The sequence below is a fragment of the Anomaloglossus baeobatrachus genome, chromosome 6 (genome assembly GCF_048569485.1).
Source record: "Anomaloglossus baeobatrachus isolate aAnoBae1 chromosome 6, aAnoBae1.hap1, whole genome shotgun sequence".
Classification (NCBI taxonomy): domain Eukaryota; kingdom Metazoa; phylum Chordata; class Amphibia; order Anura; family Aromobatidae; genus Anomaloglossus; species Anomaloglossus baeobatrachus.
In genome coordinates, this window is record NC_134358.1 from 246,196,337 (window position 1) to 246,220,043 (window position 23,707).

Sequence of the window (23,707 nt, forward strand, 5' to 3'; positions counted from 1 at the left end):
AGGATTAGGTTGTGAAGTTCAGAACTGCCATTTTTTTTCCTGGCTTCTAGGGACTGCCATACACTTTGTGAAATAAATTCATCCAGCACTTTTACTATGCACAAAGGTCCACAGCAAATTCAAAGCTCAGAAATGTTGAAGATTAGGAGGTCTAGTAGAAACCCTTTTCTGCATGTCCACTGACTTTCTTCCAGTTATTGGCTGCAGTTACTTATTGCTTTCTCCACAACTTGAACAATCCACCTCTGGAAAGACAGTGATTGATGTACACACAAAAATATTTAATGCATCAATTGGAAACGTCCTCTTTGAAAATCCAAAGTTATATTCTCTTTTACATACAAAACTGAATATTGAAAAAAGTGTAATACCAAAACACGTAATAAAGTAGTAAGGCACTCAATATCCATATAAAGTTTCTGTATTTAAACAAAGGTTATGGCACATGGTATGGCCTGCCATAACCTGCTGTAGAAAATTCATCTGAAAAGGTCAAGTGTAAGTATGATTCTTAGCAAAACAGGAAGGGCTCCTCCTATTATTGGCTCATTTAGACCCTATAATAGACTAAGATCCCTCTGAGGTTATAGGATTCATAGTAGCTTTTTCCAGCTCCTTATTACCCCCCTCTATATTTTGGGGGTCTGGATCTATTTTGCCTTCTTTTAGGGCGTCTCTTACTGATGCAGCTTTATTGCTTTGAGATGATTCCTCTGCATCCATATTGGAGAACTGGCTTTTTTTGCTCCTAGTCGTAGCCTGGCTGTTGGCTACTGGTGTGTCGCATTCATTTTCAGATATGTGATGTGTACTGCTCTGCATGGACTCAGCGTCGCTTTCGTCATCACCCCGAAGCAGCCGTTCCTCCTTGTCGCTTTCCTTCTCTTGGCTTTTATTATCTCTTATTTTCTGGTGGATTCGCTGGTGACGAACCAGACTATGCTTCAGAGTAAAAGTTCGTTCACATGTCTGGCATTTGTAAGGTCGCTCACCTAAAAGTGAAAGAAAAAAAAAATATAAGTATTAAAATCATCCATTGGCAAAAAGTATCTGTTACCCTGACTGCCCATGCATAAAGAGTAGAGATGAGCGAGCACCACAATGTTCGTTTGCTTGGTACTCGTAACAAGCAGTTAGACACTCGGGACGGGCTCGACTCATGTACCGATTATAATGGAAGATCTTCCAGAAAAATGTTCTGAGTTTCCAATTGCCTTCCATTATACTCTGTACACGAATCAAGCCCGTCCCAAGCATCCAACTGCTTGTTACAATTCCTGAGCACCTGAGCATGGTAGTGCTCGCTCATCACTAATAGGGACTAATACACACACATACATATACATGCACACATCTAGCTATCTGATATTACGAGGATTCTGTTGTAAATCTTGTACTCCACGTATGTTCATTTCAGAGCCATAGGTGGGGGTGCTGGGCTAATGGATGCCAGAAATGGAGACAAAAAAAAAAGCCACTAAAGCCAGTCATGCCCATTAGATGGCTGTCAGCCAAATGATGTTCTGGGCGATCATTCAGCTGACCACCATCTCAGCAGATTGTTCCAAACATAGGAGCACTCATTTGGCCAAGCGCTTCTTTGTTCTCTATGAGAAAGCTACAAACCGACATGTTGGCTGAAGGCTTCTCTCCGGGAGTATAATGCAAATGGCAGTCTAAAAATGCATGACATTTCTCCCGATCATCAGTTGGTCTGTGACCCCATACAAATTAGGCTGTCGGCAGGTGCGGTCAGCAGTCTAATGTGTATGGGGTGGCCTTACGTTTTTGCCAATGTATTTAGATACAGGGCTTGAACATTGGACTGAATCTTTCTGGTGTTGAAGTAAAATTTACCTGTGTGAGATCTCATGTGTCTTGTGAGATCCTGAAGGGACCAGAAACGTTTACTACACACTGTGCAGATCTTCTTCCGTTTATCTGCCTTCGTCCCCTTTGTCTCTGACTTGGTGTCCTTGTCTTCATCACTTTTATCCAAAGATTTTTCTATTTTCTCCTCAGAGTTCTCCTCATTCTCCATTTGCTTTTGTCCCAAGGATTCGGCCACCATAGTAGATTTAGAGATTTTTAAGTCAACAGGGAACTCTTCATCTGGACTTCCTTGCTCATCAGCAGTGGCATGAGTGGAATTGCAGACAGGAGTAGATACCTCAGATTCATTTTCAGCATTATTCTCTTGTCCCTTACTTACACACGAATGTGCCCTCTTATGTCTGCCAAGAGTGGCAGCAAATTTAAAGTTTTTGCCACAAACATCACAAAAGTGGTTGGTTGTCTGCTCGCTGGCTGACAGCTTGAACTCAATCAGCTTGCTTGCAAAATTAAGGTCAAGGCTTTTGTTGCTCACAGCATCATCCTCTAACTGCTCCTCTCCATCCTGCTTGAACTCCTCTTGGTCTAGAGTCAGATTCTCAGCCTGCTGGTTCTTGGATACCGGCTCAGTGTCCAATATTGGAACCTGCTCCGCTTTATCTCTTTCTCCAGAAGTCAGGTCTAGAACATCAACTTCTGCAGCTGACAAATCCGCATCAGACTGACTGTCTATAAAGACATATTAACAATAGTTAAGTAGATTGCCAGTCACCACCACTTCTCAATAAAGGCACTACACAGCTATTTTGGCTACAACACGTGATCAATTTGCTGCTGCAACATCGCAAAGAAATGCAGGTGAAATTGTTAATATTTCTGGCTTTTTGCAACTTGCTTTTCGCAGTTGCACCACTTTGTGGGTTGCAATGTCACCCCATTTACTTGCATTACACTGCGATGTAGAAGCGACAGAGCAATTTTTACAGTGGTGTGGTCAAAATTGTCATGTAACCCCCACCTAAAACAGAAATAATCTATAAGGCTGGAGTTACACTTGCATGTGACTCGCGCAAGGATCGCATTGCCGAAACACTGGCGGGCGGCTCTCCTGACCTGGGCGCCTCATGTTCATGTATTTCTATGCAACTGACATGATTCTGCCAAGAGAGCCGCCAGCCGGTCCAGGCAGTTTAATGCAATCCTCACACAAGTCACACTAAAGTGTGACTCCAGTCTAAAGCGAATGACCCTACAGCCCTCAATATTCCCTTTCCATCCACAAGTCAATGTATTAACAAGAACAAAATGTGTAACATAATAAAATAATCTATACAGAGCAAAGTTATTTAGTAATATATCAAACTTGGGTACATCATCTCAGCACAAACAGTGACACAATCAACATTTTGCCTTCAGATGTCCACTAATGCTGTGCTGAGAGATAGACTCAATAGGTCAAATTAATTTCTAGACTGTACTGTAGTCTTTTGCATGGCAAATATAGGTTCTTTATTCCACAATAGTGTCAGTCTCTTGCCATGCACCACATTTCACAATTGGGCGAAGTCAGCACTAACATAGACATACATATTAAAGTCATCGATGGGACCATCTAATGTGTATGGAGGTCCCTGGAATCTTCCACAACAGATGACGTCAGGTAGATAAGGGTCGGGCACTTGGAAATTAAATGCCAGATCCTTTTGTTCTCAGGGAAGTTTCCACCTGAGATGTCTGGCACCTGCTTACTCCCCTCTCCACTCAAAACACATGAACGCATCGCCAAGCCGGGTGTTCATATGTTCGGGCTGTCGGGTTTGGTGTCGGCCAACAGCTATCTAATGTGTATGGCCACCTTATGCCTGCTACTAATATACAGACGTGACACTGGCACAAATCTAGGCAATGACCCATAGCTATTTAAATTAGAAAAAAAAAAGGAATAAGCTAAAATGTGCTACCTGTGCTATCATGAGATCCAACATCACTTTCTTTAGACTGGGCCAAAAGACCGTTTCTTCTTAAGGAGAGGTTGGCAACTCCATGTTTGCGTAAAAGATGGCGCTCACAGTTCGATTTAGTAGAAAAGAAGGCATCGCACTGTGCACATGGGTAGGGCTTCTGACCTGAAGCAGGAAAAAAAATTACATTTATCCCACTTGCTATAAAAAGGTACACAAATGCTACATTTTAGGTCATTGTAAACAAAGAATGTATATGCAGCGTTGGAAAGAGTGCAGCATAGGCTAATACGGGGTAAAAGCACAGGGCACGGGACTCGGGAGTGATGTGGGTTGAAGCAATAGAGGAGGGAGAGGGGAGGGCATAAATATCCTTTAGAACAAGAGAGTCTCTCTAGGCTGGATACAAAAGCTGCATTATGAGCACCCACTCGGCTTTAATCTGCTTCAAGTTGTTCGTTTTGCTGCTAATTAACAGCTAAATCTGCATTAGGAGATTGCATGGACCAATCCTTACTACCAGGCTGTCATGTGACCACACTATGCCTAATTACACCAATATCCATGCCATTCCACGGTCGTCAGTGAGGAAGGAAAGCTTTGTATCAAGTGACAATGCGCACGGTCAGCAGATTTCTGCCTCCTAATCACAAATATGCAAGACAATTAGGATGAATTCACACACCGCAGACTTGTTGCAGAAATGTAGCATTCATCCAAATGGGTCTTGCAGAAATCGACGTGCCTGCCACCAAAACAATGCCATGCTGAGGAATGGAATGGATTTCCAGTTGCAGACATTTATGAGATAGAGCTGTCTAACCGAATCCTGCACAGTATTACTTGTGGACAAAAAGTGCTAAATCCTAATTTCACAAGCACTTCATTGGGAGAAATTACTATAGTCCTGCAATAATAACTTCTGCCAAACATCTTGACTAGTCTGGATTCCCCCCATCCCTGCAATATAGCACATGGATAGGGTGAAGGATTGTGGAATGCTTCGGCCACCTCCATCCGCCACCTCAGCCAAGGATTATATAGCATATATAGTTAAATCATTTTTTTAGGGGATTTGTTTCTTGGACGATCTATTTTTGTTGGAAGAGGAGGCTGCAGAAATTGAGAAGATCAGATGATTTTCACCCTACAGACCCACAGTGATGATTATCAGAACTGTAGCAAGAGCTTAATTTCCCTACAGCGCCACCACAGGCCCAACATTACATAGCTCCAAATAAAAAAAACAATGGTCTCAAGTCTAATGCATAGAAGTACCAGTACATTTATTTTAGCCGCTTTCCATAAAAATGGGGGCAAAGGGGCCGCTCTGTAGCAGAATGAACCAAATCAGATAACTCCTTTAAAGAGGACCTTCTCTTGGAGTACTTCTTCCAATTGCCGCTGATCCACTGAACCTGGAACAGGTTTTCTTTTTCTCTTGTGCCTCAATTTTTAAGTTATTACCCCCAACCCAGATAAAAGATGCAAAGATTACTTTTAACCAACTGGGTGTTCACCAGAGCTTCTCTGCGGGCGTTCGCTTTTCCTCCTCTGACGCTGGCCAATCAAAGCATGGCCATGCCCACAGAGAAGTTCGGTGGGAAACGCCCTGTTGGTTGAAGGGAACATTTTCATTTTTATTACAGTGGGCATAACTTTAGAATGGAGGGGCACAGAAAAAAACAAACCTGTTCCAGAATCAGTGGAGCAGTACCAATTAAACCAAATCCAGTGAAAGGTGCTCTTTACAACTGTAAACGCAATTCTACACAAAGACCTGAGACTATTCCTTTCTGAAGGGTTTGCCTGGTTCTGAAAACTAGTTTTGATAGATGTGGGTCGCTCATGTTGGGTCCTCCACAGTGACTGACAAGCTGCTATCTGATCTAACTAGAATATTCCCAAATATTCTAGTTAGATCACATAGCAGCTTGTCAGTCACTGTGGAGGACCCAACATAGCCATACATTACCGGGACAGCCCATTGATCTCAATGTGCATTGTGCAATGCACCATTTTATCCATAGGTGTCATGCCAAGGAAACGTAGCACTTGCTCTTAGGTTCTCCCCAAAGATCATAGCAGCTGGACTATGATCACCTTATGCTTATTCAAAGTGTATATTTATATGGTTATACCTGTAGGTGTCTGTCTAAAACATGGAATCTGCCCTATTTACATGACATCAGCTTTTAAAGCACAATGGGAGGAAATATATTCATATTTAGATGAAAACGTCTTAGAGGTTAATATGTCCTTTACCAACTGAAATTGCAGAATAGCTTTAAAACAGATCTAGACCATCTTACCTGTGTGAGTCAACATGTGTCTCTGTAAGGAGCTTGCCCAAGGAAAAACACGGGGACAGTAAGGACACGTAATCTTCTGCAAGGAATTGGAGTAAGAATTTCTTTTTGCCTTTTTATCTTCACCACTATCTCGCTCATCCTCACTAGTACCATTTTTGTCTACAGCATCTTTAAGGTGTTCTGTGGACTGGAGATAAGGACTGAACTTGTTCGTGTCCGTGGTGGCCAACATCTTCTCAACACTTGCAAATTCACCACTTGATTCAAGGTCTACACCTATTGCCATCTTAGGTTTATTCTTAGTTCCCTTCTTTCTACCCCTTTTCTTTGCTCCAGTTACTAGAGTAGTAGGACTAGAGAGGTCCGATGGACTTGCTGAGCTTGAAATATTTTGGGATGAATCACTGGGAAGAACAGGTTCCTTGTTTTGAATGGTCATCTTGGATTTGGAAGCCCCAGATTTCTCAGTGGTTGAAGGATTGTTGGCAGAAGCAACTTGAGAACTCGATGTTATATCAGTTTTGAGCAAAGATGGAGCAGATGATACTGAAGAAATGATCTGTGCAATGGAAGCCAGAGGTGGCAATTCTTTAGTGACTGTAGGCTTTGGCAAAAGTAGAGGTGGTTTAGGTCTCAAAGGACGAAGTAGAGTTGCGTTTCCAAGAACAGCAGGAGAAATGATTGGAACAGTCAAGTGTACAGGGTTTTTCACTTGTTTGGAATGTGTAAGAGCTGCAGCTTTTTCTAGTAGCTCGTTGGCACTTAGGGGTAGTGGGTATGGCTGACAACTAAACAGTTGACCAACATGGCCACATATTTGCTCTTGAGTGTTTGGTTGAATAGGTGGGTTTTCTTTTTCTTGCTTAGCATGTTTAGGTATAGAGAGATCAATGGGTTCCATGGAGGACTCATAAGAGGCAGGAGAGGTGTAGACAGGTTCCTCTTTCACTGGAAACATACTTGGGTTTTTGTTCTTTTGAGAAAAGTCTAAGGGTTCATCAAGGTCCACAGGGAAGCTGGTGGCAGCAGGTTCAAGTTTTAGAGGAAAAGAAGAAACACTCCCTTGAAGAAAGCCATTTTGTGGTTCTAGATAAGAAGTGGCAGGTTTGCGCTCGAGGTAAGCACTATCCTCCAAGGGAGGAGTGTCTGTTCTATTTTGCACTGGACTAAAAGAACCACACAAGATGTGGTTCTCGATTTCTTTTTCTTGAACATGCTGGTGTTGCTTGAGTATGTGGTGAATGCAGTTTCTCTTTGCAGAAAAAGCAGTGCCACATTCTTTGCATTCAAAAAGTTTCTTTTTCTGAAAGTTGCTGTGACTCCTCATGTGTATATGAAGAGCACGATAACTCTTTAAGTCTTCCCCGCAGATTTTACAAACTGTATCTGGGGAATAGAGAGCATCTACCATTTCAGATGTATTTGAGGATACATAGTCAATGTTCTTTTCTATATCCTTCCTGGTGACCTTCAGGTGCTTCTTACGTAGGTGTCTCTCACAGTTAGCTTTAACAGTGAAAGGGTACTGGCATATTTTGCATATGTAAGGTCTTTCACCACTGTGTGTTCGCAGGTGCCGTATTAGTGCCGCTTTGTCAGCCGCAATATAATCACATATGTTACACTGGTAAGGCGATATTCCCAAATGGGTGCGTATGTGGGCCCGTAATACACCAGAGAATGTAAACACCTGATCACAGAAGCGGCAAGGATAAAACACTTTTTTAGCTGGAGTTGTTTTTTTGCCGTTTGATCCAGAAATAATTGATTTCAAATCCCCTTCAGCTACTTCTTGTTTGATCTTTGCCTCCAGGTCTAGCGGCATGAAGGCTTCTATAATACTGTCCTGTTCTAGCTGTGTCTTCAGATCTCGTGGTTTCAGTAATTCCGAGTTTAGTATTTGGGAGTTTTGAGTAGAGGAGCTACAGTTGGCTCCAGACCTGGATTGTGAATATATGGTGTTAGTGGCAGATTCCACACTGTTCTTTATTATCCTTAAAGGTGGAGGAGGAAGGCTGGGGCTGATGCAGCCTGGAGATGCTTGCAGATTCGTAACAAGTGCTGGAGGTGTAGAAGCAGCAACAATTGCACGAGGAGTCACTGGTGGCTTTGGCTTCAATGGCGGCATATGTTTAATCATGGCAGGAGACGTTTTAGAAAAGGGTGGAAGACTAATCTGAGATTGTGCTGAAGAAGCCATCTTTATTATCTGGTTAATATCAGCCAACTCTCCATTGAAAGGTTGTACCACAATGCTGTTATCGGGTTGTATAGTAAAGCCTTTTTGGAAAGGCTGCAATGAGAATAATTTCAGGTTTTCTTTTGTGGTGGGTAGAACTGAGAACGGACCACCAACAGGGGGCGCTTCTAAAGGAGACAACTTCAGCAAGGTTGTGCCGCAACCAAGCTCATGAGGTAGGTTGCTCTTCATAGCCTCTATGTGTTTGGCCTGGAAACATTCTGATGAATTCTCCTCCTGACTGACAGGCTTGATGTCTTTGGTGTACTGTAGGCCTAAGGCTGCCATAAAAGCCTTCTTTTCTTGCTCCTCCGCAGCAGATTTTGCTGTGTTGTGCAGATTGTTAACCTGACCTTCTGTATGGGTTTCCAAGTGCAGTTTGAGAGCTAATGGCATAGGGAAGGCTTTGTTGCAGATTTCACATACGAAACTATGCAATTCACTGATGCATCTTCTTAAGTTGGTTTCACACCAAACCTAAAATCGGGAGCAAGGAAGATAATATTGTACATGTAAATATGTAAATCATTACAGTATTATAGCATTAAACTAAATCTTTAAAGGGAATCTGTCCCCAGGTTTTTGCAACCTAATCTGAGAGCAGCATATTGTGGAGACAGAGATCCTGATTTCAGCGATGTATCACTTACTGTCATGTTGATAAAATTAATGATTTCTCTGCTGCAGATCTAACAGTTATACAGCGCTCATGAATATGCTGGATTATCAGGCAGTAGTATTGATAAATCACGGTTTAATCAGCACCCACTGCTCCCACTAGCCAGTTTCCTACTCCACACTGATGAGGGGTAACTACCCCGAAACAGCTGTCTGTGGATGGATACCATGTTTTGCATAGGTGGTTTCCTTGACCGGAGACTGCCCTTCCCATGGTTTTTCCTTCCCGGTGAAAGACCTGGCTAGTTACCTGCCAGCATTGAGAAACATGTGATGGTGTCTCCGCGGCTTCCTTGTTTTACTGTTTAATCAGCAGTATATCCATTAGAGGACTACTTGGCGTGCTGCCAGGTAGTCCAGCATATTCATGAGCTCTGTGTAAACCCACCCCGAGCACTGGTTGACTGCTTTCTGTGTACACTGTATATGGGCAGAAAGCTGTCAATTAGGGATGCGGGTACGGATATATAGAGCTCAACATTTAAATAACTGCAAGATCTACAGCAGAGAAAACAGAGATTTTATCAAAATGACAGCAAACCGCTCAGTAAGTGACATGTCTGGAATCTGGGTCTCTGTCTCTAAATTATGCTGTTTTCTGATGAAGTAGCAAAAACCTGGTAACAGATTCCCTTTAAATGTTATTGACCAATCATTAATCTGCAATTACAAGGAAAAAAGAACAAAAAACAGAAAAGAAATCAAATCCAATCCAATGTGTTTATGGTATGTATTAAATACTTTGATATAAACTATCTATTGAGATTATCTAAGTATATATTGGCTTCTTAATATGCATAAATATGACTATTCTGGATGTGGATGGGTTAACATCTATCTGGGTTTAAGGGCAGACCACTATTTTTTTCCTCCAAATGCCATTTAAAGCCTTGTGAACTGGGGATTAGAATGATAAGCCCTTTACTGCTATAGAAACCCAAAGAGCATTGCATGTCTCGCTGTGATACTCTACATCCAGCCTATTGCACAAAACAAACAGCTGACCATCTTCCTTTTGTACATCTTTCTTAAATAGCAGATTAGTGCAAGATGCCCTGAAAGACTGCCCCGCCATACCCCCGCCGTCCAAGAGCTTAAGTTTTGTCATAATGTTGTAGCAATTAATTACCTTGGAATCTGGATAGAATAATTCCATTCCAAAGAAATCTGGATAGAATGTTCTAATATATTATGGTAGCTATAGATAATGTATATATCAGTTTGGTTTTAATTAATAAATTCCTGTCTAATTAGAAATGTTTTATTGACTAAAAATCTTACATTTTAGCATATCAAGATCTGTAGATTCATCAAGTAGTATTTTGTATGTTAAAGTAAATCTGTCACCAGGTTTTATCCCATTTTATCTGATAGCAGCATAATGTAGGGGCAGAGACCCTGATTCCAGTCAAAGGTCACCTACTGGGCTGCTTGTTATGGTTTCAATAAAATCAGTGTTTTATCAGATTATCACTAAGACACTAGTGTCCTGCCTAGTGTAGTCTAGACCTCCTACTCTGTATACCCCTACCCCCACCACTGATTAGCAATTTTCTGCCAATGAACACTATACACAGAAAGCTGCCAATCAGTGGTATGGACAGGCCTATACAGAGGTCAACTTTCTGGGGATTGCTAGATAAGCAGCAGAGAAACCGTGATTTTAATCAAAACTGCAGCAAGTGACACCGTGCTGAAATCAGGGTCTCTGCTTCTACACTATACTGCTCTCAGATAACATAGCAAAAACCTGGTAATGGATTACATTTAACACAGTGCTTTCTAGTTCATTAAATCGATAACTGCTAGGGATGGCGCAAAAAAACTATCCTACATTGGTTAGGGAAATTTAACACAATGCTAGCCCATTTAATGGAATATTTGACCAGGGCAAAGAAAGGTCTAACTAAAGACCACCATACATGAGAGAACACGGATAAATCCTCAAAATTCAGTTTAAGCATCCAACCATCTAATGTGTATGAGAGCCACCGGCTTGTGTCTGATATATTATGAGAGGTAGTTGTAATTCAACCGCTTGATCCTTTTATTCTGTTAGAAAATAAGCCACCGCCAGAAGATTCTGGCAGAGGCTCTGTCATAAAGAACACTGAAATGCTCAGCCTCTGGCCGAACGATAGTGATTCTCTACATCCACATTACTGCACAAAACCAACAGCTGACCAATTTTCTTTTGTACTTTATTAAAAAGCAGCTTAGCTTAGTGTAAGATGTCCTGAAAGATTGCCCCACCATACCCTTGGCATCCAAGAGTTTACGACAGTTCGCCGACAACTACCTAATGAGTGGCCAGCCTAAGAACCTTCATCTTCAAGGTCCTTATTGTATTTTACCATTTAATGGTGTTTCCCATGGCCCTTTTTATGACAGATAGTAAACTATGGTCTTAGAGGGGTTGTCCAGTGAAAACAAAGTTCTCACCTGTCTGAAATGATAAGTGATACATTTCTATTCGGTGGGTGTTCCATCACTGGGACGTGCACCAAACGGCAGATTGGGGAATTTTTATCCCAAGCTTGCAACTTTTATCCTAATTACAAAATAAAAGTGGCAGGTCAGGCTCCTGACTGTCTCTTCATTCTCTATGAGGCTGCCGGAAAAAGCCAATTACAATACTTGGCAGTCCCATAGCAAATAATTGATAGAGCGATCAAGCATGCATACTGCCATTCCATTTAACAGGGTTAAAAGTACCTGCTTTGCCAATCGGTGTGGGTCTCAGTGGACAGACTGACTGTTCCACAATTCGTTACGTAGGTGATGTCTTGTTTTTACTGGACAACCCCTTTAGAACTTTTTCTCCTGTAGCTAGGAACAGCATGTGATTCTATAGTACTGATAGGCATTCCTTACCTGAGAAATGATAGGGAACTTCTGGCAAGAAAAGTCAGTAAAGCCCAAATCATTAAATCCAGCCGGGATAGAAGGGTTGTTTTGAATGAATGGCTTTCCAGACTGGTCTCTGGGGAGCAGCTTGTGGATTACAGCATTGTGTCTTAGCAGACCACGGTGGGTACGAAATGAAATGCAGCAAATGTCACACCTAAAGAGAAAATAAAAAGCTTAGAAACGCTAAAAACGTTATTCATACACAGATCTGCACTAGATGGGATCACACTTGACCTGAAATCCACAGGTTGTTGTGGCTGTGCAAAGGAAAACAGATTCATTTTAGTTTGACTTTTATAACCCTTTTTCTCTAGTGACCCAGGTATCTCCTATATAACTTCCTAATCTATTGAAAATCAAGTGCTATGTGACATATTATGCGTATATATAATGCCTAAAAAAGCTTGCAATATACTGATAAACTAAAAGTGGTGGAAATAGCATAAAAATACCTATGTGTATCTGTAAGGTTTAAAATATCCCAGCCAGCAGAGCCGATGGAGGTGAAGAAAACAGAAAGGGCTTTATCACCGAGCTTGGTACTTCTAATTTTGCATTACCTCTTCTCTGTCATCACTTGCCCCATCCCCCTCGACCAAGAGCAGCGTACTTGTTGGCGTTCCCTTTCCCACAAGGGTGCCACAAAAGGAAAACAAATCCCTGCCATACCTAGAGGGTTGTAATAAAAACCTCTATGGACGGCACTTAACACCTGTTGATGTGTCTTCAAACTCAGAAAGTCAGCATGAAAAGTCATCACCCAGAACTAGCTAGAGTTGACCCTACCATAGAGATGCTTAGTGGGAAGGAACACATTCCCCACTAGCCTCCTACATGTTGCCTTTAAGCTGCTCTTCAAGGACAAGACAGGTCATTGCAAATCCAGTCGGCCCTAGAGACAGCCAGGGTTTCAGCATCTTAGATCTGCTCAGACTCCATTCTTCAGTTACATTGCATAGTACAAGATCATAAAAGAAGTTCAGCACATCGCTATCACTTATACATTCAACCACTGGCAGACACAGACTGAAAAAGGGGGCCTGTGCACAAACAAAATATGGCCCCTTTGTAGCCTATAAGCTCATCAAAATGAACAATTCCACCTGCTTTTGAGGTGGTAATGGGCCCCATTACGTCTAAGGCCCCTGTACGGCCGCACAAGTTGCACCAATGATCTGTCCACCCTTGCATTTAGCCATGTTCTCCATGCGGCTTTTGTTCTGTTGCTCCTTCAGTATAAATGTACTATACTATCTCATAGATGCAGTTTTGTAACATCTTCAAATTAAGGAACAGCACAAGTGCTAAGCGAGCGTGCTCGGCACGGAGCATTAGCGATGGGGGAGCATGCTCGGCACAGAGCACTAGTGATGGGAGAGTGTGCTCGGCAAGGAGCACTAGTGATAAGAGAGTGTGCTCGGCAAGGAGCACTAGTGATGAGCGAGCGAGCTCGGCACGGCTTGTTACTCGATAGAGTACTTGTGGAGCTCGGCCGAATATTGCGGGTGCTCAGATCTTTCGTCTATGAAAGAACGACTACAATGCACAGGTTTGGTTCACTGCATGCTGTGTGCAGATACCTCAGGGTGAAGCATTCAGTCTCTGTCTGAATGGATCTCACTGGTGCTAAAGCAATGTTTTCGGATGTAGTGTGAGGAAAAAACAAAACAAAAAAAAAAAACAAAAAAAAAAACACACCATCCCCTCACCGGAAATGCTCTGTATATAGCTGGCTGTATGTGGGCGGAGAGCCGCACTTTCCAATCATTGACTTCTATTATACTCGTTACTCGAGTTGAGCTCTTTCAGAGCGTCTGACCTGCTTGACTTGAGGACCAAGCACCAGCGTATTTTAGTGCTTACCCATCTCTAAACAGCACCCATAATCAGCACAACATCTGACTGACTATCTAGGCATGGCGTCCCCGCCTTTTACACTGATAAGACCATGTGCCCACGTTCAGTATTTGGTGAGTTTTTACCTCGGTATCTGTAAGCCAAAACCAGGAGTGGGTAAATAATGCAGAAGTGGTGGTTTCCATTATACTTTTCCACCTGATTACGCCACTCCTGGTTTTGGCTTAAATACACTGAGGTAAGCAAACTCACCAAATACCCAAAGGGAGCATGTGACCTTACAAATACGGAGGTAAAAACCTCACCAAATACCCAAAGGGAGCATGTGACCTTACAAATACGGAGGTAAAAACCTCACCAAATACCCAAAGGGAGCATGTGGCCTTACAAATATGGAGGTAAAAAACTCACCAAATACCCAAAGGGAGCATGTGGCCTTACAAATACAGAGGTAAAAACCTCACCAAATACCCAGAGGGAGCATGTGGCCTTACAAATACTGAGGTAAAAACCTCACCAAATACCCAGAGGGAGCATGTGGCCTTACAAATACTGAGGTAAAAACCTCACCAAATAACCAAAGGGAGCATGTGGCCTTACAAATACGGAGGTAAAAATCTCAGCAAATACTGACTATGCGCACGTGGCTTTACAAATACTGAGGTAAAAAACTCAAATACTCCACATGTGTATGTGGCCTTACAGATATTGAGGTAAAAAACTCACCAAATAGGCCACGTTCACACGGGGAGTAAGTCTACAAACGGAAACTTAAAATACACCTTCTTTGAAATTAGCTTTTGTAAAGTTGTATAAAAACAACAAACAAATAGTAGCACGCACCAAAAACGTTAACAATTTTTCAAGTACATTAGGACTGGATGTCACAGGTGCTGTATATGAGGCCTACAATCACACTTCTTGGGCTATGCATCAATATAATCTATTTGTCTTGTATTGAAATAATAGCGAAAGGGAGTAATAAAAAATGTGTACTTATCTGGAGCAGATAATATGTTACAGTGTGTGCCCAGATTTTGCCTCTCTAGCCTTGCGTTGTCCCTACGTTGGCGGCATGCCAGGGCACATTACTGCTCAGCATAGGCAGGTGCCTGTAACATACATAATTGTTGTGTGGAGGTCACGGTACAGCACGTGGTGGGCACCGGAGCGCAGGTTCTTGTATAGTCTGCCACTCTGTCCAGTGGGAGACAAACATCTGCGCTCTGTTGTGGATTTACCAGTCAATTAATGATCTAATTAGCTTTATAGCACAGACATACAGTCCCCAGGCTCCTCAGTTTAGCACCTATTTAGCTCCTTTGTATTACAATTCTAACGCTCCGGAGACCAAGGTGTTATTTCATTAATAATATGTTCACCTCTAAGTGCAATGGAGGATGCTTCTTTAGTAACTAGCAATACATAGACTGACTATTCAGTTCCAGTCTCACCAGAGTATCCTATTTTTTTCTTCCCCCTCACAAGCTGAAATGGGAGACATCTCCCCTGTCTCTGTGAACTGACATCAAACAGCTGCACTGGCTTCAGCTGCTAGAAGCAACACTCTCCGCACTGACACTGCTGGCTCCCTGAATGTGCAATGGAGGCTGAAAGGCAGGATCTATGGCTCGAAATACCCTCTACACATCCCAGGAGCATTTTACACCCGCTCTCCATCAGCATCCTGCAAGGATATGTGGTACATCATCTTTTCCAAGAGGATTCCGTTCTGAAAACCACCTGAAAAAGCGCTTCATAAACACTCAAACGATTGAACATATGCATCTCTATGTAAAAAAGACTGTGCATATCGTCCTTTAGGTTTCCAAAGACACCAAGCTGTTAAAAGAAGTGAGCTGACCGTTCTTCAGGCGTTTTCTGCTCTGAAGATGCTTATAATGTGATGTCTTGAAGAAGCCTTTTTAAAGCCACGTGCGCACTAGAAAGTGAATTTTTCTTAAGGAAAATCCGGACCCTCTTAAAGAGGTAAAAAAACTGCACCAAAATCCGCATGCGGTTTTATCGCGGTTTGCCGCAGAGGTTGGTCCCTGCGGATTTTTACCATTATCTATGGCAAAAAACGCAGGTGACATGCACATTAATGCCGCAGCGGAAAATCCGCGGGTAAATCTGAGGGTATAAAAAAAACGCAGTGTGCGCACAGCATTTTTTTAAAACCCACAGGATTTGTTGGGGAATGACTGCAGCAATGTTAGACACATTTTCTGCAGCAAATCCGCGGCAAAATCCGCGGCGTGCACACATAGCCTAAGAGTTTCAGCAGTGGTCTTTGCTTGAAAAACTGCTAGCAGTTTCTTCATTGCTGAATGGAGTTTAAAAAAATAAAAAAAGTATAGGATACGCTAGTTAAAAAAAAAATAAAAAAAATAAAAAAAAAAAAAAGGATGAAAACAGCTAAAGAACATTAAAAAAGCTCTTTGGAAATAAAAATAAAAAAAAAAAATGCTAAAACAAGACGCATCATTAAAACAAAAAAATAAAGCTGGCGAATTTAAGAGTCTCTTTTGAGATCCTCAGCAGGTTCGCTTGTATGAAGAAGACATTGTCAGCGACCTTTTAAGAATGGCATAGCGGCACGCCAGTCTTAATGAGGCGCTCAATGCAGTACCTTGATCTGATTTGTTAAGTGGCAATCGCCATTTAATGAATGCGGCACATCTGTTTCCCCGCGTGCCCCTGGGGCAGGCATACATTTCTGGAGTAAGTTACGAAAGTGGCGTAAACCAGAAACGGAGGAGTAAAAAGCGCAAAGGGTCTTAACTGGAGAACATGTGAATAAATGCAGGATGTCTGCTCACCTTGTGGGGTTGTGGGAAACACAACAATGAATGGAGTTGAAGGTAACAGCTGCTGCAGAATCCACGGACTCTGCAGCCAAATGTAGACAGGAAGGCAAAAGAAATGTGGTTTCTGTGCACTGCTATAAAATTCATATAAAAAAGGACCAGGACAGGATGCAGTTTAATCAACGCGTTTCAAAGTACTCCCTCTTCTTTATCAGGTAACTGTTAGAATATTTTGCAACACATTGATTAAACCGCATTCAATCCTGGTCCATGTCCTCTGGTCCTTTATACGAATTTTACAGCAGGGTGGACGAACCACGATTCTTTGCCCTCCCTGTCTACTTTAGTGGAGTAACATGTGATGACTTCCACAGGCAGCCGTGACCTTTCCTGCCCACCCCTCACCCGTGTTGGCGCAGCTGGCAGGGACTGAAGTGGAGTCGTCAAAAGTTGCAGTATTTTTACGCATGAGTTGCACAAAAATATTGCAACTTTTGAATGTGTTTGCGCCAGAATACTGGTATAAGCACGTTCATAAATAGGCCCCTTTGTGTGCACATAACCTAAAAGTAGCTAGAATAACTAACCACCATCAACCCCCACAAAAAAAAAAAAAAGGAGAAAAAAGTTACGGTGGATCCAAAACATGGACTATTAGAGTATATCAAGCTCTGTACAACACAGAATGTAGCCTGGAAACAATAGTCAGTAGACGGTATGAGTAACTTCATGTGAAAGACTCTTCTGTCATTTTCCAGTGTAAAATTACACATGCACGCAGCCGTCATCCAAACATGCATGCACACACCTCCTTCTACTCCAAGGTCTGAAACCATATCATTAGGGCTTCCTATTTTAAGGCTGCTGGTTATAGATTGGGCAGGTTGCCACTTACATTCCAGACACAGTGTAGCTGTTTTGGTCTGACCCTTACATAGGGACCTCACAAAGCCCCAGCACAAGCCACAGAGTCAAAGAACACAGTCCAGATATACAACTAAATCAACCCCCCAGAAAAACATACTTCTAGCACTAGCAAAAAAGAAGCTATATGACCGGGTAGGAATTATTGGGCGTCAGCAATGATTACTCTGCAAAATAAATTACAATCTGTATCAGATGACATTAAACCATCGGGTCATATCTTACATTGTGTGTCTGGCAGGAATGAGGACCCGCACTGCACGCTATTATCACGTTACAATCACACAAATAGAACCGTAAGAAAGGTGCGCAATAAACCAGAACTCAACATAGGTGAGTGGACCCCAAAGTATCTAAACTAACTCCTTTTCATCTTCTGTCGCACATAATAAGAAAATATTCACTAGGAGGAAAATGCTGTCCGCCGGATTACTAACAGAAACACAGAAAATTATGGCACACCAGATTTTCGCAGGATTTTGTGACTTTCAGGTTTTCCACTGCCATCACCGATTTATTTAAACACCGGACGGCAGTGCTGATGGGTTTGTATCAGAACCTCCTGTACCAGTCTGGGCCATGTATTGTTTATTATTGTACTTATACCACAAGTAGACGCAGACAAAAAAGGGCCCTTGTGCAAGAACAATATATGGGCCCTTTTCAGTCCAATAACTCATCAAAATGCACAATTCCACCTGCTTTGGAGGTAGAAATGGCCCCCTGACCTCCTGGAACCCTGTGCTGCAAATGATATGTCCGACCCTGACGTATACTCTTTTTAGGCCTATAAGCATCTGTTTTGTCTATACTTTTGGGATATCTCAGGTTTAATTTAACTTCAATAGGTGCCACTATAATCTTTCAGACATCGACAGAGGTATACGGTCCATGCGTGCCTTTACTTTTGTGGTTTTTGTTACTATAACCACTTTGTATAATGAATAAAAATGTATTGATGATTTTGGATACACTATTTACTACCGTCCTTTTGTTTTTCTACCGTTTTAACATATAAAACGCCATGGAATAAATAGTGCTAATAATAAATAATAATTTAAGATAGTGGTTCTTTCCCTTTACCCCCCTCTTTCTTATTCTACATCTTTCCTATTTCTCTTTTCTTTACTGAGGGGGATTTCTTTTTGAGGGCTCCTCTTTTTTTTCTTTTCTTGGAGGAGTATAGCGGTGTATTAACTTGATCATCTGATTCATTTCTTATTTGGTTTAGAACAGAAATGTATGCTCTTTGATGACCATTTGTTAGAAACTGATTTTTAGGTTGTGCATGATTGTTGGTGTAAGTGCACTTTAACCCTAGAACGCATACCTGGGGCCTCGCAGGCCTGCTAGGTCATTTGTTTTCTATGGTAGATTGAATTGCTTGCGCGTACTAGGGTTAACAATGTTGTTTTGCATTACCGGACAAGAACTTGGTTTTATTCGTTTAATAAATCTATAGCCATTTACTCCAGAAAACAGATTAATATGTAGAGCGAAAATACTCCACATTATGGCTGCCTTAGATTTGACTTTCTGGTGCACAATAATAAAATTAAAATGACGTTATCTGGGGGGGGGATAAATTGTACTGCATAGTATTGGTGTTTGGTGAGGTCCAGATCTGTAGACCCTCACTGATCCCTGAAAATACCGCTCTGAAGTGCACATATTCTGCATGAGCTGTGGTGTGTGGGTAAATAGGAAGTCTAGGGCTGATCGCAGGACCATCAATCAGAAAAACTATGTACAGTGCTGGAATATATAAAAATTGTTATAATATGAAAGTTACACTTTAAGACCGCATGGTTAGTCTTAATATATTCCCCCATTACTTCAAGTAGTCTGCTTTGTAAAAGGTATCTAGAAAGCACCCAGTGGGTATCTAGTAGTATCCACTATTTAGATTACCTTGCCCATATTTTTATTTTTGGATGCAATTTCACCTTTGATTTTATTTTTTTTGTTTTTTTAGTCTGAATAGCACAACAATTTGTTATAACTAGGGATGATCGAATACCTCAAATATTCAGCCGCGCGAATATCCAACGAATAAGTCGCCGCTATGCGAATATTCGATGCGCAATGTAAGTCTATGGGAAGCCCGAATAGTTCCAAATAGTTGTTATTTCGGGTTTCCCCTAGACTTACATTGTGCATTGAATATTCGCATAGCGGCAACCTATTCGGCAAATATTCGCGAAGCCGAATATTTGAGGTATTCCATCATCCCTAGTTATAACCCTAAAGAAGAGTAGACTATAAGCTTCCTTACTTCAGCGAGGCTTCCGGATGAGACTCCATATGAGTATCCAGACTGGACTTGCAAGTAAATTCTTTGAAACACAGAGGGCAGGGAAGGACATCCTCAGCCTTTTTTACTTGTTCGACTTGCTGAATTTCTTCAACCACCTTCAGAAATGTAAAAGATAAAAAGAAGAGGGCTTACTAATGAAATAGAGAAGATCTGGTACCTTATCATTGAAAAGTATAGAGCACTTCATATATTTTATAAGTCATATGTAACATTTCCAAGCATACTCAAAATGGGCTATAGTCAGCAGTGGGGTGCCGCAGGGATCTGTGCTAGGACCAATTCTTTTTAATCTCTTTATTAATGACCTTGTGGATGGAATTGATAGTAAAGTGTCAGTCTTTGCTGATGACACCAAACTATGTAGGATATTAAAAATGGACCTTGATAGTACAATATTACAAAAAGATCTGGATAAGATGTCAGAATGGGCAGATACTTGGCAAATGAGATTTAATGTTGATAAATGTAAAGTAATGCACCTAGGACGGAGTAATTCTATAGCTGTGTATACATTAAATGGAAGTAAACTCGGGACTACAGAACAGGAGAAGGACTTGGGTATTCTCATTACAAATAAGCTGAGCAGCAGCACTCAATGTCAAGCAGCAGCTGCTAAAGCAAACAAGATTTTAGGGTGTATAAAAAGAGAGATTAGATCCTGTGATCCCAACGTATTGTTACCCCTCTATAAATCACTTGTAAGCCACATCTGGAATATGGGATTCAGTTTTGGGCTCCACATTTTAAAAAGGACATTCAGAAGTTAGAGTCAGTTCAAAAGCGGGTAACTAGACTACAAGGAATGGAGCGCCTGCCATGTGATGACAGGTTGAAAAAGTTAGATTCGTTTAGCTTAGAAAAAAGACGGCTCAGAGGAGATCTCATTTATATGTATAAATACATGTGTGGTCAATATAAAGGACTGGCACATGACTTATTTCTTCCAAAGACAATACTAAGGACCAGGGGGCACTCACTGTGAGTGGAAGAAAAGCGATTCCTGCAGCTAAATAAGAAAGGGTTCTTTACAGTTACAGCAGTCAGACTGTGGAATGCCCTACCACAAGAGGTAGTAATGGCAGATACTATAACAGCTTTTAAAAAAGGGCTGGACGATTTCCTCAGTACACACAACATTGTTGGTTATAAATGACTAAAGCGGGCTTTACACGCTGCGATATCGGTCCAGATATCGCCAGCGTGGGTACCCACCCCCATCTGTTGTGCGACACGGGCAAATCGCTGCCCATGCCGCACAACATCGCCCAGACCCGTCACACATACTTACCTGCCCGGTGACGTCGCTGTGACCGGCGAACCGCCTCCTTTCTAAGGGGGCGGTCCGTGTGGCGTCACAGCGACGTCACTGAGCGGCCGCCCAATAGCAGCGGAGGGGCGGAGCTGAGCGGGACGTAACATCCCGCCCACCTCCTTCCTTCCGCATAGCGGCCGGGAGGCAGGTAAGGAGAGCTTCCTCGTTCTTGCGGAGAAAATAACCAAGAGGAAACCTAAAGCCCGCTTTACACGTTACAATTGATTGTGTGATCGCATTTGCGATCGCATCCGCCCCCATCGTTTGTGCTGCACGGGCAATTTGTTGCCCGTGTCGCACAATCCTGTAACCCACCGTCACACATACTTACCTTCCAAATTACCTCGCTGTGGGCGGCGAACATCCACTTCCTGAAGGGGGAGGGACGTTCGGCGTCACAGCGACGTCACACAGCGGCCGGCCAATAGCAGCGGAGGGGCGGAGCTGAGCGGGACGTAACATCCCGCCCACCTCCTTCCTTCCGCATAGCGGCCGGGAGGCAGGTAAGGAGAGCTTCCTCGTTCTTGCGGCGTCACACGGAGTGATGTGTGCTGCCGCAGGAACGAGGAACAACCTCGTTACTGCTGCAGTAACGATTTTTGAGAATGGACCCCCATGTCACCGATGAGCGATTTTGCACGTTTTTGCAACGATGCAAAATCGCTCATCGGTGTCACACGCAATGGCATCGCTAATGCGGCCGGATGTGTGTCACCAATTCCGTGACCCCAACGAGTTCGCATTAGCGATGTCGTAGCGTGTAAAGCCCCCTTTAGTGACCAAATGTAGAACTGGTGGAGGAAGGTTGAACTAGATGGACCCAGGTATTTTTTTCAACCTAAGTAACTATATGTAACTATATAATGACAAGTAAAATGGAGAGGATATAGATCGGTAGGGAAGCAAAGTTAAAGGGAAAATTTCACTGGATTTTTTAAATTTAAGCAGAATACGTCCTCTAATTGCTGCTGATCCACCAACACTAGAACAGTTTTTCATTTTTTTCTATAATCCTACGTTCTGAAGTTATGAACCTTGGTAATAAAGATGCAAATTTAATTTCAGCCAACTTGAACTTCGTTTGCTTTTACTGCCATGACGCTGGCCAATCAAAAAACATCCACTCCCACAAAGAAGGTCTGTGGTATATGCTCAATTGGTTGAAGGGAAAATGCGCTTCTTTATTACAGGGGAAATTACTTTGGAAAGGAGGGGCACAGATGAAAAAGGAAAACTGTTCCAGAATCAGCGGAGCAGTAGCACTTGGTGGAGGTATTGGTAAAAAAAAAAAAAAAAAAAACAACATCCTGCGAGAGTTCCCCTTTAAGGCTACTTTCACACTTCAGTCTTTTTCCATCAGTCACAATCTGTTGCCTTGAGAATATACAGTCAGTTTTTTCCCCATAGACTTGTATTAATGGCGGATTGCGACTGATGGTCTTGCGTTGAATACGCCGCGCGACGGATCAGTCGTGAAGTGACTGACCGTCGGGCGGAAGCAACTGACACAAACGTTTTTTGGGGCGTCAAACAAAAAAAAAAAAAAAAACACACTCCGCAGGATTCCGTCGCAATCTGTCAAGAGGTATAATGGATGTCTATGGTGCAGGATTCCGCCATACTCCGTCACACGACGGAATCTAATTCTGGATTCCATCATGTTCTACTGAGCATACCCAGCATGTCTGGTACTCCCATTGGGCTGTCCCAAAAACAAACGGATCACGACGGATCTATCAAAAAATGGACGCACAATGGATGTAACGGACGAGACAGATCAGTTATTTCACAAGATTCCTGTGAACGGAATCCTGTGAAATAACACGTCCGTTACGTCCGTTGACAGCTAAAAAACGACAGATCCATTGTTCCGTCGCAATGACGGACCTGGGAGATTGGAAACGACTGAAGTGTGAAAGTAGCCTAAGAGTTATTAACTTTAGTGCCCAGGAAGAATTCATGGTAACTGGAGTGGCATGTTGGTGTACGAAAAGCAGAAAGAGACACAATTGATAATCACATGAAACATGTGGTTTTTACGGTTGTACCAGTATTTCCATCCGGTCAGTTGGCAATGTCTAGGTTATCCACGCTATACTGTGAGACATGGACAGGCTAAATTGGAGAACATGCATTTAGGTGTGAAAAGTTAAGTGGTACCGGTTAGTCTCTGTTCACATTATGCCTTAGTCTTTGATCAGATGTATACAGTAGGAGTATTTCCTAATGTATATCTTTCACCGAAGGCTTATGCAAATATGGGGCACAAACATGAAAAGAGCTTTGCTCATCGGCAGTACAGATCTCAATGCTCCAATATCACGAACACAAAGTAGGGCAACTTACAGCTGGTGGTTTACCTGCATCCTGCAGTAACACAGACCGCTATACAGAAAAACTTACCATTGCCTTCTTTGCTGGAGAGGTCTCTTCTTTCTCGATTTCCTCTTCAGGGCTAGGTTTTCTTTTAGAGGTCAACCTCCTTCGTTTTTGAGGGGAAGGGGGGCTTGTAGTAGCTGCACTATTTGGGTCTTTCTCATGGATCTTCATGTGT

General features: G+C 42.4%; 1 protein-coding gene across 2 annotated transcripts in view; it reads right to left on the reverse strand.

Moving 5' to 3' along the window:
- The window catches only part of RREB1 (ras responsive element binding protein 1), a 112,355-nt gene that overhangs the window by 705 nt on the left and 87,943 nt on the right, over positions 1 to 23,707 (reverse strand). The window contains exons 7-13 of one of the 2 annotated variants that reach the window (XM_075314786.1): positions 23,557 to 23,707; positions 19,800 to 19,936; positions 11,898 to 12,087; positions 6,107 to 8,822; positions 3,795 to 3,959; positions 1,858 to 2,562; positions 1 to 992 (exon numbers count right to left, since the gene is read on the reverse strand). The exon at positions 1 to 992 is cut by the window's left edge and continues 705 nt beyond it. In XM_075314786.1, the coding sequence (XP_075170901.1) occupies positions 568 to 992; positions 1,858 to 2,562; positions 3,795 to 3,959; positions 6,107 to 8,822; positions 11,898 to 12,087; positions 19,800 to 19,936; positions 23,557 to 23,707 (4,489 nt within the window). In that variant the 3' untranslated portion in view covers positions 1 to 567. The remainder of the gene's footprint in view (positions 993 to 1,857; positions 2,563 to 3,794; positions 3,960 to 6,106; positions 8,823 to 11,897; positions 12,088 to 19,799; positions 19,937 to 23,556) is intronic. The other variant, XM_075314787.1, reaches the window with a different exon arrangement.